At 45.5% G+C, this 17158-nt stretch overlaps 1 protein-coding gene across 6 annotated transcripts in view; it reads right to left on the reverse strand.

Moving 5' to 3' along the window:
- Positions 1–4296, reverse strand: part of HNRNPR (heterogeneous nuclear ribonucleoprotein R) — a 36243-nt gene extending 31947 nt beyond the window's left edge. Inside the window, exons 1-2 of one of the 6 annotated variants that reach the window (XM_032759251.2) lie at positions 4180–4296; positions 827–992 (exon numbers count right to left, since the gene is read on the reverse strand). In XM_032759251.2, the coding sequence (XP_032615142.1) occupies positions 827–983 (157 nt within the window). In that variant the 5' untranslated portion in view covers positions 984–992; positions 4180–4296. Of the gene's footprint in view, positions 1–826; positions 996–3478; positions 3588–4179 lie in introns of those variants that run through there. The other 5 variants (XM_032759252.2, XM_058443695.1, XM_032759261.2 and 2 more) reach the window with 5 other exon arrangements.
- Positions 4297–17158: the final 12862 nt, after the last annotated feature.

A 17158-nucleotide genomic window follows, 5' to 3' on the forward strand; every position in this document is an offset into this window, starting at 1 on the left:
TTTTTTAAGGACAAAAAAAAAACCAGCTATTTGTTTCTACTGTACTTAAGACACATTTGTGAGTGAGACAATTCAATTCTCTCTCAGAATCTGAATAGGCACACACAACACAGAGGAAGAAAGTTTCCATCTATGTCCCCAAAGGAGGAGGACACATTCATTTATGAACAACGCTCCCTAAGGGTAAATATTTCTCTCCCTCTTTAAAACTTCAAACCACTTACAACCAACTATATTAAGATGTTCAAATTTGCTTAAGCACTTAACCATGGCACTTCTGGATTTAAAAAAAAAAAAAAAGCAGCTGTTACAAACCAAACACTTCCAAATTACGGAGAGATGTGGATTTCTATTAGAAACTAGACAAGCCACAAACTCTCAAGGAGTCTGACATTTATTATGGTTTCAGACGATACAGTCTATCCTCTTATTATGCCACCTAATCAGACCTAAGCTGATTTAACAATCACTTTAAGAAGGTAAAAGTAGAAAAGCAAAAGCAAAATGATGACTGATTTCGATTAAGAAAAAAATGTAAAATTTGGTATGCAGAAACATACATTTTAGTGGGTGGTAAATCTAAGACAAATCGATGTGCTGTTCTGAAACAACTAAGACTGCATATTCAACACTAAGAAGGCTTCAAAATAATGAAATAAGAGTATCAAAGTCAAACCCAATATGCCTTCAATGAAGGGAAAGTAACAAACATTCAGCTCTACAGATCAGAAACAATAAGTATTATTTAACCTTAAAAATCTATAAAATTCAAAGTGGTTTGCCCTCACTTTCATAACCAGTCAGAAACAAGAAATGCATATTATACCTGTCTGAAATATTTCATCAAGTCTTTCTGCCACCTTCTGTGGGAGGCCTGCCTCTATCAGTGTCTTGTAGTGTTCTGTGTGAGTTACACTGGAAGTATCCATTGGTTCTTCCTCTTCTTTTAACTGTACCGCATTACCATTCACCTGATTAGCCATTTTATTATGCTGCTGGAAAAAATTCAGGAGCTATATTACATTAAGCCAGAAATAACTAGTTTGTAGGACAATGCATGATTTATCTAAACTAATTTGTATACATGCTGCTAATAACCTCTATCAAAATAATAATTTATTCCTCCTGTGATGTATCTGACCTAAATTGGCAATAATAATCCTGTAAAACCATAGAAAATGTACATGGAAGCATTAGTTCTTTAAGGAACTTCATGTACACCAGGTAAAATAAAGGCTTTAATTTACTGAAGGTAGAATTGCTGATTAACAAAAGCAGCTGTTCTGTCCTGGTGAAAAGATCAAAATCACTACAAAATCCTAAAAGCCCCTCAGCTCTTGGGTCTTACACAGTTTTAAAAAGTTTTGGTTTAAAAACAGAATGAACACCCACAGACCACTTAATCAAGATTTATGGACTTTCAAATTTTCCTGGCTCTGCTTCAAATACAGTATCGGTGTGAAATAAGTGCCCTGTTTTCTCTAGTTCAACATGCTGGTGGTTTGGGTTTTCTCCACCTAACAATACAAAACGAAAACAAAAAAAAACCAACTTGACATTACTTTTTGTTCTAAGATTAATTCGCTATTCCCACAGATTTAAAAGAAAAAATGACCAAGTTTAAAAGCGAAACAATTGTTTTCAGTCCAAATAAAATACTAAGTGAGCTACAGTTTAGGCTGCTTCTTAAAAAAAAATGAGTACATGTTGAAATTTTCATGTCAGTAAAATAAAGATGTAAAAACATACTGAAGAATGGACAACTTCTTCCAAATATTTCAAAAAACGTTACCTAATTAGGCTAAACTTCAGCCAGATTTCTCAGATTAACCTATCAAAAATAACTTTGTACATTCAGCCTGTAGGTAATGCTGAAATGGACTGATTCCCTGAAGAGAGAGAGTAAACAATAAACCATACAAGGCCAGTCTGTATACTGCCTCAAAAGACAGGGAATTAAAGTGCATTTGTCTGTGGTGAAATTATAATGTGATGAAGATAATAGGCAGCAGAACAAGACATTGCAACACATACTAAATAAAAGACATAAAGGTGGATCTCAAGAAACAGCCTACTTTTCTTGATGAAACTCAAGATACCTAGTCATCTATAAAGAAAATACAAGTCTCCTACAAAGTACTAAGACACATAACATAACCACACTTCCAGACAGCTTATCGAACATTGTGCAAATGCACCAGGTGCAGTTTTCTGGCTTAAAACAACTTCTTTTCACTTCAAAGTCCACGGATATTTAGTTGAAGTTAACGAAAGAGGGAGGAAGACCAAGAGGGGAAGGAGGTAATAGAGAGTAGGAAGAAGAAAGGAAAATGCAAAGGGTTACTCTGAAAATGAGATAAACATGACTCCTCACAATTACAAAACACTATTAAGACTCGATAGCCCTTAATAGACGCAGACTGTGGTTAAATTCTAGGTGGATGTTTCTCAAGGCAAGCTTCAAATTCTGATGAACTAGCAAAAACGGAAACATTCGAAACTGTCACACTTTTGATCAAGAAACTGTATTGTGTGAGATGAATACGTTTACTGATTAACACAACCTATTTCTATAAAGATGCATCCTAAAACCCAAAATCTCCTTGTGAACATAAGGTTCTGTTTTCCCATGCTCCCCCATCCCCACATACTACCTTAAGATCATCAGAACTCAAAAGTTCTCAGTATCACAAGACCCTTACAGCATTGCACCTAGGAATACTATTAGTCACAGAAAAGAGGCAAATTTTTAACAGAAAAGTTCAATGAACATCTGTTAAGGTGGGGTTTTTAAGTATGTGTAAAGCAAAAAGACAAGTTGTGTATTAAGCACAAGACAGAAATATTTATGCCTACCATTTCATTGCAAAGGCTCTACAAGTTGATACTGAAATTGGTTAAAATTTTCAAAAAAAAAGTTTGTAAATTTTAACAAAAAAACCGTAAAATAATTAGATTCCAGAAAATAAAACCTTCGGATCAAGGAAAGCCCTCTCTCTTCAAGCCAAATACAAAGTGCTCATTTTAAAAAGACTTTTTATGTCATATGAGACCATTTGAAACTCATGTCAATTCAACACAATGCCCCACACAGCCAAACCATATTTCTGGATGCAGCAAATATACTAACGTGACTGGAGTCATTTGATCTAAACATTTTTGCAAAAAAAGGAGACATTTAAAGATTTAAAAGGGCTGCTGGGAGATTCGGGATGTCAGCACTAACTCCTCCCTGACTTTTTCTGAACCTCTCTGTGCAAATTCTTCATATTAAGAAACGGGCTTTAAAAGAACCAACGAAATGAGACTAACGGTTATCTCATGGCTTAGGAGTGTCGAGCTCTCATCCTACGACTGACTCATGAGACATCGATTCAGCCACTTGAGGACTGCAAAAATCTCAAACAGGTAGTGTGAAAGGACTGAACCTTCCAAGAAGCCCTGGGCTTTTTAAAAAATTTGGCAATACGGCCACTACCGTATAAGAAAAAGGATCGCCTTTCCAATTTGGTGCGCCTCTGACAATCTCAGAATTATTCATTTCAGGCGCCGCTTGGAGCCTAAGTTCCACGGCCTCTAGTAGTCATTTTTTCCTTCAAATCTCAGCCCGCGGCATGCAGATTGTGGGAGGGGAGGGAGGCTTCCCACACAAATCGGCCTTTCGGTTTCTGCTCACACAAAACTTTTCTCCCGGCTCAGATAACCCTGGGATCTGCACCCCGCCTTCCGCCCCCCACCCCCATCCCCTCAGGCCCGTCCGGATCATCCAGCACATCCCACTCGGGCTAGGCCGGCCGCGGCGGGAGCGAAGTGGCTCCGGCGGGGAGAAGCGGCAGGGCCGCGGGCGCCTCAGGCCCTTCGCGGGTCCGGCCGCATGGAGCAGCGGGCGGAGGCGGGAAAAGCACGGCCGGCCCCGGCAGGCCGCGCGGAGAGCGCCCGGCAGGCTGGACCGCGGGCTGGAGGGGCGGGGGGGAGGAAGAGCGAGGGCGAGAAGCGTTTCGGCCGGGCTAGGCCCACAGCCGCGCGGCCGGACTAGACCGAAGCCGCCCCCAGCCCGTCCCCACCCCCACCCCGGGGCCTCGGAGCGCAAACGAAACGGGACCAGGCACGGAGCCCGGGCTGAGTCGGGTCGGATCGGGGCTCCCGGCCCCTCCCCCCACGGGCCGGCGCGAGACTCACCAGGGCAGAGCGGGGGCCGGCGGCCGGGCCCGTGAGAACCAGCGCGAGGCGCTTTGAAAACGACTAGAAATGGCGCGCGCGCCACCCCCTCCCCCCCTCATGGACCGAGACGCGATCCCGGCAGCACGCGGGGTTTCCCGGAACTGCTTCCAGGGACTCCGAGCTACGGGGCAATCGCTTGGCGAGGCGGCCTGACAGGCAGCTCAGACGACCAGTAGTATCGAGGCAAAACGGACCACGCCGGACGACTCGAGAGCCAATCGATGAAGCTGTCGGCTGAACCAATGAGGGTGCTCAGCGCCGCTGGCTGGGGCGCCTCCGGGGCGGGGGCAGGCACACAAAGGGGTCTGTGGTGGAAGCCCTTGGTGGCTGCGAGGCTTTGGAGCACTGGGTCCTGGGTAGACTAGGCTCCTCCCTCTTCGTCTGCCGCCGACGCGAGGGCTAAAATCTAGGCCTCGCGCCGCGTGGCCGCCTCCGGAGCCCCGCCCCCTACGGCAGCGCTGGCCCATGGCTCCGCCATGGCGCTCGCGTCCAGCCACCGGCCGCGCTTAGCCACAGAGTCCTCCCTGGCACCCCCGCAGCCGGCGTTCGCCCCAGACACGCCCATAGCCACGCGTTCGGGCCTCTTTCGGTTATCTTTTCGCCTTTAGTGAGCACACGATTTAAGGATGATTTGGCTGGTCATTTTGCTGAGGATTTTGTCTAGATAATCATTCCTTGGAACGATCGGAGAAATGCCTCTTTCCCTCCCTGGCTGCCGTCCACACATCGTTGGTGGCAGACTGAGAGGGAAATCGTTAAAATGACTCAAAAGCAATGTGTAACACAAGTGATAGAGCAGGGAGCTTTTCCTCACAGGGTTTGGAGCTACTTGATATTCATAAAATAAAGCAGCTATATCCATCTCTGAAGCCAAAAGAGCCATGCAGGGGAAAGGGGTAATTCCCAAAGGACGCTATAATTCTTGTTAGTCCTAAACCTATTTCTCACCTGCCATTCCTACTGATTTGTTCCCTGTCCTTAGTTCCAAACCTGTCTCGTCTCACAGAAACCTTCCGAACTCACTTCTGTGGTGCAAGCCCCTTTTTCCCAACCCCAAACTCCAATGCCCACCCTTAGGAAGCGGAGGAAGTCAAGCAGTGGTCTGCAGGATTTCCAGATGCACTCAAGGATGATTAAATTTCTCAGAACCTACAAACCTAGATTTAATTATTGAAAACAGGCGGGGCGCGGTAGCTCATGCCTGTAATCCCAGCACTTTGGGAGGCCAAGGCGGGTCAGAAGTTCGAGACCAGCCTGACCACCATGGTGAAACCCTGCCTCTACTAAAAATACAAAAATTAGCCTGGTGTGGTGGCACGTGCCTGTAAACCCACCTACTCCGGAAGCTGAGGCAGAAAAATCGCTTGAACCCGGGAGGCGGAGGTTGCAGTGAGCCAATATCGCACCACTGCACTCCACCCTGGGCAACAACAGCGAAACTCCGTCTTTTTTTTTTTTTTGGAGACGGAGTCTCGCTCTGTCGCCCAGGCTGGAGTGCGGTGGCGCAATCTCGGCTCACTGCAAACTCCGCCTCCCGGGTTCACGCCATTCTCTTGCCTCAGCCTCTCCGAGTAGCTGGGACTACAGGCGCCTGCCACCACGCCCGGCTAATTTTTTTTTTGTATTTTTAGTACAGACGGGGTTTCACCGTGTTAGCCAGGATGGTCTCGATCTCCTGACCTCGTGATTCGTCCACCTCAGCCTTCCAAAGTGCTGGGATTACAGGTGTGAGCCACCGCACCTGACCCAGCTTTTACTTTATAATTTTTTTTTTTTTTTAAGATGTGCTCACTTTATCACCCAGGCTGGCGTGTAATGGTGCAATCTGGGCTCACGGCAACCTCCGCCTGCAGGGCTCAAGCGATCCTCTGACCTCAGCTTCCCTAGTGGCTTGTAGGAACTACAAGCGCTGGCCACCGCTCTGGGCTAATTGTTGCTTTTTTTTTTTTTTTTTTTTTTTTTTTTTGCAGAGACGGAGTTTCACCATGTTACCCAGGCAGGAACTTTTTCTTTATTAACACAATAACTATTAAGATCTTAGAGCAGGTCTAATAACTACAGAAATTGTAGAGTGATATTTCAAGAAATTCATGACTAATAAAGTGATATGAAAATGATTTCTATTGGTTACAGAGGGAAAGCTAATACTAATTCTACTGTGATATGTTGTCTACATTCACAACGGGGAAAAATGCTAAATGTCAGTTAGATGTTAGAGAAAACAAAGATGTAATTTTTTTTCCCCATCCAAGTTAAAGTACTCCTTACTTCCATTCAGAGACTCCTTTAAGTCCATTGATGAGAACCCGTGGGTCAGATATGTAATTTTTTTTTTTTTTTTGAGACAGTCTCACTCTGTCACCCATACTGGAGTGCAGTGGTGCAATCTCAGCTCAATTCAACTTCCACCTCCCGGGTTCAAGCGATTCTCCTGCCTCAGCCTCCCAAGTAGCTGGGATTACAGGTGCCTGCCATGACATCTGGCTAATTTTTGTATTTTTAGTAGAGGCGGGGTTTCACCATGATGTCCAGGCTGGTCTCAAACTCCTGACCTCAAATGATCTACCCACTTCGGCCTCCCAAAGTGTTGGGATTACAGGTGTGAGCCACTGCACCTGGCCTAGATATGTAATTTAAAATGATTCTATCACCCAGTATTTTCTGGGATAATATTTCAAATGTTCTGCTACGTAGTCATCAAAGGTATACTCCACATTTCAGACCATATATCTTGATTTTTTTACTTGGAAAGAAAATTATTGTATAGATACAGATATTCATGAATTCAATATTCCACAAATATGTATTGCATGCCTCTATATAAAAATCATGGAGTTGGCCAGCACGGTGGCTCATGCCTGTGGTCCCAACACTTTGGGAGGCCAAGGCAGGTGCATCACCTGAGGCCACGGGAGTTCAAGACCAGCCTGACCAACATGGAGAAACACCGTCTCTACTACAAATACAAAAATTAGCCAGGCATGGTGGTGCATGCCTGTAATCCCAGCTACTCAGGAGGCTGAGGCAGGAGAATCACTTGAACCCGGGAGTCGGAGGTTGCGGTGAGCTGAGATTGCGCCATTGCACTCCAGCCTGGGCAACAAGAGTGAAACTCCATCTCAAAAAAAAAAAAAAAAAAATCATGGAGTTAAGAGTAGAGAAAGCCAGGCGCGGTGGCTCATGCCTGTAATTCCAGCACTTTGGGAGGCCGAGGCAGGTGGATCACGTGGTCAAGAGATCTAGACAATTCTAGCCAATATGGCTGGAAACCCCATCTCTACTAAAAATACAAAAATTAACTGGGCGTGGTGGCGCACGTCTGTAGTCCCAGCTACTTAGGAGGCTGAGGCAGTAGAATCGCCTGAACCCAGGAGGCAGAGGTTGCAGTGAGCCAAGATCGCGCCACTGCATTCCAGCCTGGCGACAGAGCAAGACTCCATCTCAAAAAAAAAAAAAAAAGCCAGGCACGGTGGCTCATGCCTGTAATCCCACCACTTTGGGAGGCGAGGTGGGAGGATTGTTTGTGTTCAGGTGTTCAAGACCAGCCCAGGCAACATGCTGAAACCCCGTCTCAACAAAAGTTGCAAAAATTAGCCGGGTGTGGTGGCACATGCCTGTAGTACCAGCTACCTAGGAGGCTGAGGTAGGGGGATCACTTGAGACTGGGAGGTGGAGGTTGCAGTGAGCAAGTGAATGTACCACTGCACTCCAGCCTGGGCAACAGAATGAGATCCTGTCTTAAAAATAAATAAATAAATAAACAAATAAATAACCTAGGGAATATAAAATGAATAAAACACAATCCTTGTCCTCCATCCTCGGTGAAAGGTAGGACAAGTATAAACATTTAAAAAAAGGGGGGTGGGCGTGGTGGCTCATGCCTGTAATCCCAGCACTTTGGGAGGCCGAGGCAGGCAGATTGCCTGAGGTCAGGAGTTCGAGACCAGTCTGGCCAACATGGTGAGACTCCGTCTCTACTAAAAATACACACACACACAAAATTAACTGGGTGCGGTGGCATGCACCTGTAATCCCAGCTACTCAGGAGGCTGAGGCAGGGGAATTGCTTGAAGCAGGGAGGTAGAGGTTGCAGTGAGCTGAGATCATGTCACTGCACTCCAGCCTGGGCAACAGAGTGAGACTCTGTCTCAAGAAAAAAAAAATGGGTTGCTAAGGGAAGCTCCAGCTATACCCATAATTTCTGAAATTAGGTAACATAGTGCAGTCAGGCCCTTCTGCATCTCTTCCCTGTTACAGACCAAACCTGTTGTCTGAGCTGGTATATCAATGAATATACTTTTGCTTCTTATAACAATTATAGGGTCCAGTCATGGTGGCTTACGCCTGTAATCCCAGCACTTTGGGAGGCCGAGGTGGGCAGATGTCCTGAGTTTAGGAGTTTAAGACCAGCATGGGCAACATGGTGAAACCCCATTTCTACAAAAAATACAAAAATTATAGCTCACACCTGTAATCCCAGCACTTTGGGAGGCTGAGTCAGGTGGATCACCTGAGGTCAGGAGTTCGAGACCAGCTTAGCCAACATAGTAAAACCTCGTCTCTACAAAAAATTAGCTGGGTGTGGTGGCTCACACCTGTAGTTCCAGACACTTGGGAGGCTGAGGTGCAAGAATCACTTGAACCTAGGAGGTAGAGATTGCAGTGAGCCGAGATTGTGTCACTGCATTCCAGCGTGGGCGGCAGAGCAAGACTCTACCTAAAACAAAACAAAACAAACAAAAAACGAAGAAACAGGCCGGGCGCGGTGGCTCACGCTTGTAATCCCAGCACTTTGGGAGGCCGAGGCGGGCGGATCACAAGGTCAGGAGATCGAGACCACGGTGAAACCCCGTCTCTACTAAAAATACAAAAAATTAGCCGGGCGTGGTGGCGGGCGCCTGTAGTCCCAGCTACTCGGAGAGGCTGAGGCAGGAGAATGGCGTGAACCCGGGAGGCGGAGCTTGCAGTGAGCCGAGATTGCGCCACTGCACTCCAGCCTGGGTGACAGAGCGAGACTCCGTCTCACAAAAAAAAAAAAAAAAAAAAAACGAAGAAACAACAACAAAAAAAACTAGAATCATTTTTATTATTTTAAAACACTTAGCAAAATGGTGGAGTTCCAACTAAGATTGACCAGCACTTAAGCTGTTTGTCTTTCATTTATACCTCCTAAGATGATGCTTCTTTTACAAAAATAAAATGCCATGTGGATGACTTGCAAATGGCTTATAGTTAGCTTACCTCAAGATCTTATTGCAGTGCCTGCCTTATCATTTTTTTTTAATAATTTTTTTTTGAGACGGAGTCTTGCTCTGTCACCTACGCTGGAGTGCAGTGGCGAAATCTAGGCTCACTACAACCTCCACCTCCCAGGTTCAAGCGATTCTCCTGCCTCAGCCTCCTGAGTAGCTGGGATTACAGGAACCCGCCATCATGCCCGGCTAATTTTTGTATTTTTGTAGAGATGGGGTTTCACCATGTTGGCCATGCTGGTCTTGAACTCCTGACCTCAGGTGACCTGCCCTCCTTGGCCTCCCAAAGTGCTGGGATTACAGGCGTGAGCCACCATGCCCGGCTTCATCATCATTTTTCTAGCATTTTTTCTTCTGAAGGTTATCCTTGAGCTGGTCTATTGAATGCCCTTCTAGTTCTCAAATGTATCAAAACCATTTTAAAATGAAAAGAAAGTGTATTTCCATTTTAGTGGCACTGTTGCTACCATTTTTGAGCTCCTACTGTGTGTCGAGTGTTCCACATATACTATTGCTGATCCTTACATGGAACCTGCAACCTCAGTAATATTATCCCATTTTATTGAGGAAATAGGCTTACAGAGATTGAAACGTTCGCTTAAAGGCACACCACACTCCTGAACCAAGACTCAAACATATGTCGTGTGTGTAACTCCAAAGCTACTTTACCAAGCAACTTTTCAATTATTGTCTCAGTGTTGGCAGATTCTTCTCTTGAAGGTACCAGTCAAGTAATCATATAGGTGGCCAGGAGTGGTAGCTCACGTCTATAATCCCAGCACTTTGGGAGGCTGAGGCAGGTGGATCGCTTGAGTGCAGGAGTTTGAGACCAGCCTGGGCAACATAGTGAAACCCCATCTCTACAAAAACTACAAAAAATTAGCTGGGTGTGGTGGCACACACCTGTAGCTCCAGCTACCTGGGAGGCTGAGGTGGGAGGATCACCTAGCCTGGGGAGGTCAAGGCTTCAGCAGGCCGCGTTTGCACCACTGCAATTGGCCCTGTCTCAAAAAAAAAAAAAAAATCGTCTGTTTGATCTGATGAATAGGTTAGAAAACACTAGTTAGGGACCAAAGCCAACTATGATATAAGATAACGAGTTCTCACATTTACCTTGTGTGGTTTGCAAATTGGCCTTATAACACAATTTAAACTTGTTCTGAGAAATGAACAGTGCAAGAATAAAATTGTAGCCTCACAAGGTCTCAACTTTGGAAAGCAACACCCCTTTGCGTAGATTTGTTAGAAAATAACATGTCTTGGTCAGGCGCAGTGGCTCACTCCTGTAATCCTCACACTTTGGGGGGCCTAGGAAGATGGATCTCATGAGGCCAGGAGTTAGAGACCAGCCTGGCCAGCATGGTGAGACCCTGTCTCTGCTAAAAATGCAAAAATTAGCTGGGTGTGGTGGTGCCTGCCTGTAATCCCACCTGTAATCCAGTGATAGAGCAAAACTCTGTCTCAAAAATAAATAAATGAACAAATAAAAATAAGTCCTCTTAGGATTGTTAAATCCAATTTAAGAGTGCTGAACACTCAGTCACAACATTCCCTCATTCCACAACAGTGGAATTCCCTGGCAACTCTTCACCAGGACTTTGGTGCACCCACTCACTGACAGTAAACTCTGCAGCCTTTTTTCTTTTAAGCCAGGGTCTCACTCTAGTCTGTTGCCCAGAATACCTCCTGGGCTCAAGTGATCCTCCTGCCTTGGTCTACCAAAGTGCTGGGATTACAGGCCTGAGCCTTTAAAAAGGCTGCAGGTGGCTGGGTGTGGTGACTCATGCCTGTAATCCCAGCACTTTGGGAGGTTGAGGTGGGAGGATCACTTGAGCCCAGGAATTCAAGGCTGCAATAAGCTTCGATTGTACCACTGCAGCCTGGGTGACAGAGTGAGTCCCTGTTTCAAAAGAAGGGTGGGGAAAGGGGGAAGGGAGAAAGAGGCAACAGCAACAGCTGCAGCCTAATTCCATCAACTGAATTCTAGGAGACTGTTGTACATAACTCCATGGAGTTCTCATTATTATCAGGCTTCCCTATAGACAGACGGAAGAGCCGCATGCTGCAAATCTTTGGTGGAGGTGTTGCTGTGAGGTTTTAACTAAAATCTGGTAGAAATCTAAGATAAGTATTATTATTCATATTCAAATATACAAGTTGAATATACAGTTCCACAAATCAGATTCTGCAGGGATTGTGAGTCCTGTTCCCAATATCAGTGTAGTGTCATGGAGTAATTATAGCATTCAGTATAACTTGCATATGTTTTGAAAATTCGATAAAACAATAAGAATTGGTTATAAATAGATTGTGGATATAACTAAATTCTCACTACCCTAAAGTTAAAATATCTATTAGAGGCCGGGCGCGGTGGCTCACGCCTGTAATCCCAGCACTTTGGGAGGCTGAGGCGGGCGGATCACGATGTCAGGAGATCCAGGCTAACATGGTGAAACCCCATCTCTACTAAAAATACAAAAAATTAGCCGGGCGTTGTGGCGGGTGCCTGTAGTCCCAGCTACTCGGGAGGCTGAGGCGGGAGAATGGCGAGAACTCAGGAGGTGGAGCTTGCAGTGAGCCATGATCGCGCCTCGCGCCACTGCACTCCAGCCTGGGCAACAGAGCGAGACTCCATCTCAAAAAAAAAAAAATCCATTCAAGGAAGGGGGCAGGTGCTCTCTAATTGTCATTAATAATAACAACACGTTGCACTTAACAGTTTTCCCCTGTAAATGAGTTTCAAGTACTGTATCTCATGAGATATCTCTGCTGCATTTGAACATCTTAAAATGTGCCATGAACTTGGCTTGTGACCCTCCTCTCCCGGTTCTTCTCTGGACCCTGTAATACGTCCTTGTAGGTCCTCTCCTCTGCCCATCATTATCTGTTGGTGTTCCCCGGACTTCATCCCTGACAACTGTTCTCACATTTTGCCACGGTCATCTCATTCACTTGCATGGTTTCACTACTACTACCATCTCCGTGCAGATACTAGCTATTCCCATTTCTTTTTTTTTTTTTCCTTGTATTTATTTTTAATACAGGGTCTTGTCACCCAGGCTGGAGTGCAATAGCACGATCTCTGCTCACTGCAACCTCTGTCTCCCAGGCTCAAGTGATCCTCTCACCTCAGCCTCTCAAGTAGCTAGGACTACAGGCATGTGCCACCATGCCCGGCTAATTTTTCAAAAAAAAAATTTTGTAGAGATTGGGTTTTACCATGTTGTCCGGGGTGGTTTCAAACTCCTGGGCTCGAGCAACTCACCTTCCTTGGCCTTCCAAAGTGCTGAGATTACAGGTGTGAGCCACTGTGCCCGGCCTATTCTCTATTTCTTTTTCTTTTCTTTTCTTTTTTTTTTTTTTTTTTAGCGAAGTTTCGCTCTTGCTGCCCAGGCTGGAGTGCAATGTGCAATGACCTGATCTCGGCTCACTGCAACCTTCGCCTCCCAGGTTCAAGCGATTCTCCTGCCTTAGCCTTCCAAGTAGCTGGGATTACAGGCATGTGCCACCATGCCCAGCTAATTTTGTATTCTTAGTAGAGACGGGGTTTCTTCAGGTTGGTCAGACTGGTCTCGAACTCCCGACCTCAAGTGATCCGCCCGCCTCGGCCTCCCAAAGTGCTGGGATTACAGGCGTGAGCCACTGCTCCCGGCCTCCCATTTATTTATAGTACCACGTTTGGTCCTGAGCTCTGGATTCATATTTCCAACTGCCTGCTGGGCATATGAATATATGCTTGGATATAACAGTTTCCTCAAACTAAATGACTAAAGATGATTTTTATCTCCTGCCGTGTGATCCCTTCCTCACTGAGCCCCACTCATAGCGACCCTCTGGTGGTGGTTTCTCCAGCATACCAACTGCTGCTTCAGCATCTTCACATTTGCTCTTCAATAAACTGAGTAGTTAGAACAGTTACCCCAGATATCCTGACGTCTTAGTCAGAGATATGCTCAAATGCCACCTCTTTAGAGAGGTTTTCCATGACCACTTCCTCTAAAAGCAGTCTCTTTTGTCTTCATTACACTTGTTACCAGCTAACATTATATATGTCTTTGTTTATTGTCCCTATCCCCAGAAAACAGAAATTCAACAAGGGCAGAATCTTTGTCTCATTCGGTTTTATACCAGGCACATAAGTTGGTGCTCAATGAATTTTTTTATTTTTTAAATTTATTTTTATTTTTATTTATTTATTTATTTTGAGACGGAGTCTCGCTCTGTCTCCCAGGCTGGAGGGCAGTGGTGCGATCTCGGCTCACTGCAACCTCCACCTCCCGGGTTCAAGTGACCCTCCCACCTCAGCCTCCTGAGTGGCTGGGACTACAGGCATGTGCCACCACGCCCAGCTAATTTTTTTGTAGTTTTAGTAGAGACAGGGTTTCACCATGTTTGTCAGGCTGGTCCCAAACTCCTGACCTCGTGATTCACCCACCTTGGCCTCCCAAAGTGCTGGGATTACAGGCATGAGCCACTGCGCCTGGCTTTTTTTTTTTTTTTTTTTTTTTTTTTTTTGAGACGGAGTCTCACCCTGTCACCCAGGCTGGAGTGCAGTGGCCCAATCTTGGCTCACTGCAACCTCCGCCCCCTAGGTTCAAGCGATTCTCCGGCCTCAGCCTCCCAAGTAGCTGGGATTATAGATGCCCACCACTGCGCCCAGCTAATTTTTGTATTTTTAGTAGAGATGGGGTTTCACCATGATGGCCAGGCTGGTCTCGAACTCCTAACTTCAGGTGATCCACCTGCCTCAGCCTCCCAAAGTGATAGGATTATAGGCGTGAGCCAGAATGCCCGGCGGTGCTCAATGAATTTTTGTTAAATGACTTCATTTACTTGTAATCTTTTTCCCCAATCCCAGACTCCTCCTTTTTGCATGTTCTGGTTCCTTTAATAGCATACTCTGCCGAGTGCATTGGTTCATTCCTGTAATCCCAGCACTTTGGGAGGCTGATGCAGGAGGATCCCTAGAGCCCAGGAGTTTAAGACCAGCCTGGGCAACATAGGGAGACCCCGCCCTACAAATAATAAAAAACAAAATTAGCTGAGCTGGTGGTGCATGCCCGTGGTCCTAGCTACTGGGAAGGCTGAGGTAAGAGGATCCCCTTAGCCCAGAAGGTTGAGACTGCAGTGAGCTGTGTTCGTGCCACTGCACTCCAGCCTAGGTGACAGAGTGAGAGTCTTTACCTCAGCTTTACCTGGAGGATCTTAGATGGGTCACATTACTTCTGGAAGCCTTCTTCCTCTTTCCACAAGGCCTCACCAGATGCACTAATGACAGAATTTTTACAGTTCTTTTAATGAGTACCGGCCACGCGCAGTGGCTCACAGCCTGTAATCCCAGCACTTTGGGAGGCCGAGGTGAGCTGATCACTTGAGGCCAGGAGTTCGAGACCAGCCTGGCCAACATGGCGAAACCCCGTCTCTACTAAAAATACTGAAACAGCTGGGCGTGACGGCAGGCACCTGTAATCCCAGTTACTCGGGAGGCTGAGGCACATGAATCAGCTTGAACCTGGGAGGCGGAAGTTGCAGTGAGCCGAGATCACACCACTGCACTCCACCCTGGGTGACAGAGTGAGACTCTGTCTACCAAGAAAGAGTAGCTTGGTGTGGTGACAGTCAAAAATATGAAGGGAATAAAGTTTATGTATATTCTCCTTATTTTATTGTTGCCTGCTTATTCTATGCCAAACATTTGCTGGGGGTTGAAGACACAACGGTGAGCAAGACAGTGACTTCTTCAAAGATATCAAAGTTTAATGGAGGAGACAAAAAAGTAAGTAGGCAATTAGAAAACAGGGATAAAGTGCTTTGATTGGGATAAACCCAGGGAAAACAGAAAAAGTTAACACCTGATCCAGTCTTATGGGATTGGGAAAGGTTTCCTAGAGCAAGTTAGGTATTAGACCTGAAGGCTGAATAGGAGTTGGCCAGAAGAGTGGAGGGAGAGATGCAGCTTGGAGTGTGCAGGAAAGAGCAAGTGCAGGAAAAGAGGAGGGAACCAGAGCTGGGGAGAGCAGCAGAGGCCAGATCATGAATGACCTCCTCAGAAATCACACCAAAGGAGGTTCACTGTTTGCTGCTGGCAATGGGAAGCATGACAGGGCTTTACACAGAAGAGTGGCATAAAAGGATTTGCCTTTCAGAAAGATTGTTCTAGCAGAAAGGGAGAACAGACTGACGGGAATCAAAATAGAAAAGAGGAGACTCATTAGAAGGTCATTTCAGTAAGCGAGATATGGTCCAGTGATGGTCTGAATAATTGCTGCTAATATTTTGAGCCCCGTGATCTCATTTAATCTTTGCAACTCTATGAGGTAGACATAATTACTCCCATTTGCGGATGGGGAATCCAAGGAACAGAAAAGCTAAATAATTGCCCAAAGTCACATGGTAAGTGGTGGCAGTAGAGACAGCGAGGCAGAAGGATCTGAGAACTATTTAGGAGGTGGTATGGGCATGACTGGATACATAGTTATACAATATTTGTTACTGATTTGGGGAGGGTGGCTAAAGGAACGGGAGTTAAGTATGATATGCAAGTTTCTAGCTTGGATAAGTGGGCAATGACTGAGTTAGGAACAGGAGAAGCAGGCAGGGAGTAAGGGAAAATGTGGCAAGTTGAGTTCAGGGTTTGATTTCAAGATGTCTGGGTAATTTCCTATTATAATTTTTTAACTTAGTTATTTTGTTCATGCTTTGATGGATAATTTCCAAGCAGAGCTGTCCAGAAGGCAGCTGCAGGGGCTGGTGTGAAACTCTGCCAGATTTTGGTGTCATCAGCCTCAATCTTTCCCAAAAGGAAAAATAAAACAAAACCACTTTTGGAGAAGCTGAAAATGATATAAACTTTGGGAATGAAGCATTTAGAAAAACAGATCATGCAATGGGATTTCCCACGGACCCATTTTAGGTCATTACAGGGTAATTGTCTCCCATTAATTCAGCTGTTTTTCACTAACGATCTTAACAGTCTTTCAGTTCTTGAAGTCTCCTATTGATAAGCAGGGCCTACATCTGCTACTCTACTGCAGAGGTGGGTATCTAACAACTGCTTCCAAAGAGTCAATTTCTCCCAGGGCTTGGGAACTCCTTTGGGAGCTACACTAACTTCTAAAACACCAGGGAACCACTTAACAAATTATCATTTCAGTGCACTCAGTGATATCCTAATGGCCTGGAAACACAGGCCTAACCTACCTCTAGGGTCTTAGAGAACAGTTCACACAGAAGGAAATTTGCTCAATAATAACAATGTCAAGATATTAACATATCAAATACTCTTAGAGGGAGGCTCTTGAGCTACACTTCTCCAGGTGAATTAGCATCTTCCCTTAACTTTCCTTCCCAGCAATGAAAAATGCTCAACATGCAGTAAGAAGAGTTTTTTTTGTTTTTGTTTTTGTTTTTTTGCTTTTGTTTTTAAGGGATGAGGTCTTGCTCTGCAGCCTCGAACTCAGCCTCAGCCTCCCAGGTAGTTGGGACTACAAGCACTTGCTACCACGCCCGGCTAAGAGTTTACATGTATATATACTTCTGGCTGCTCTATAGACAGAGTAGGGTTCACCCATAGGCAGAATGGCCTAGAGTAGCTTAAATAATATTCTGGGGCCAGGCCTGGTGGCTCACACCTGCAAGCCATCACTTTAGGAGGCTGACTCGGAGCACTTGAGCCGCAGAGTTTG

This window comes from Hylobates moloch, unplaced genomic scaffold, assembly GCF_009828535.3.
Source record: "Hylobates moloch isolate HMO894 unplaced genomic scaffold, HMol_V3 SCAFFOLD_9, whole genome shotgun sequence".
NCBI lineage: Eukaryota > Metazoa > Chordata > Mammalia > Primates > Hylobatidae > Hylobates > Hylobates moloch.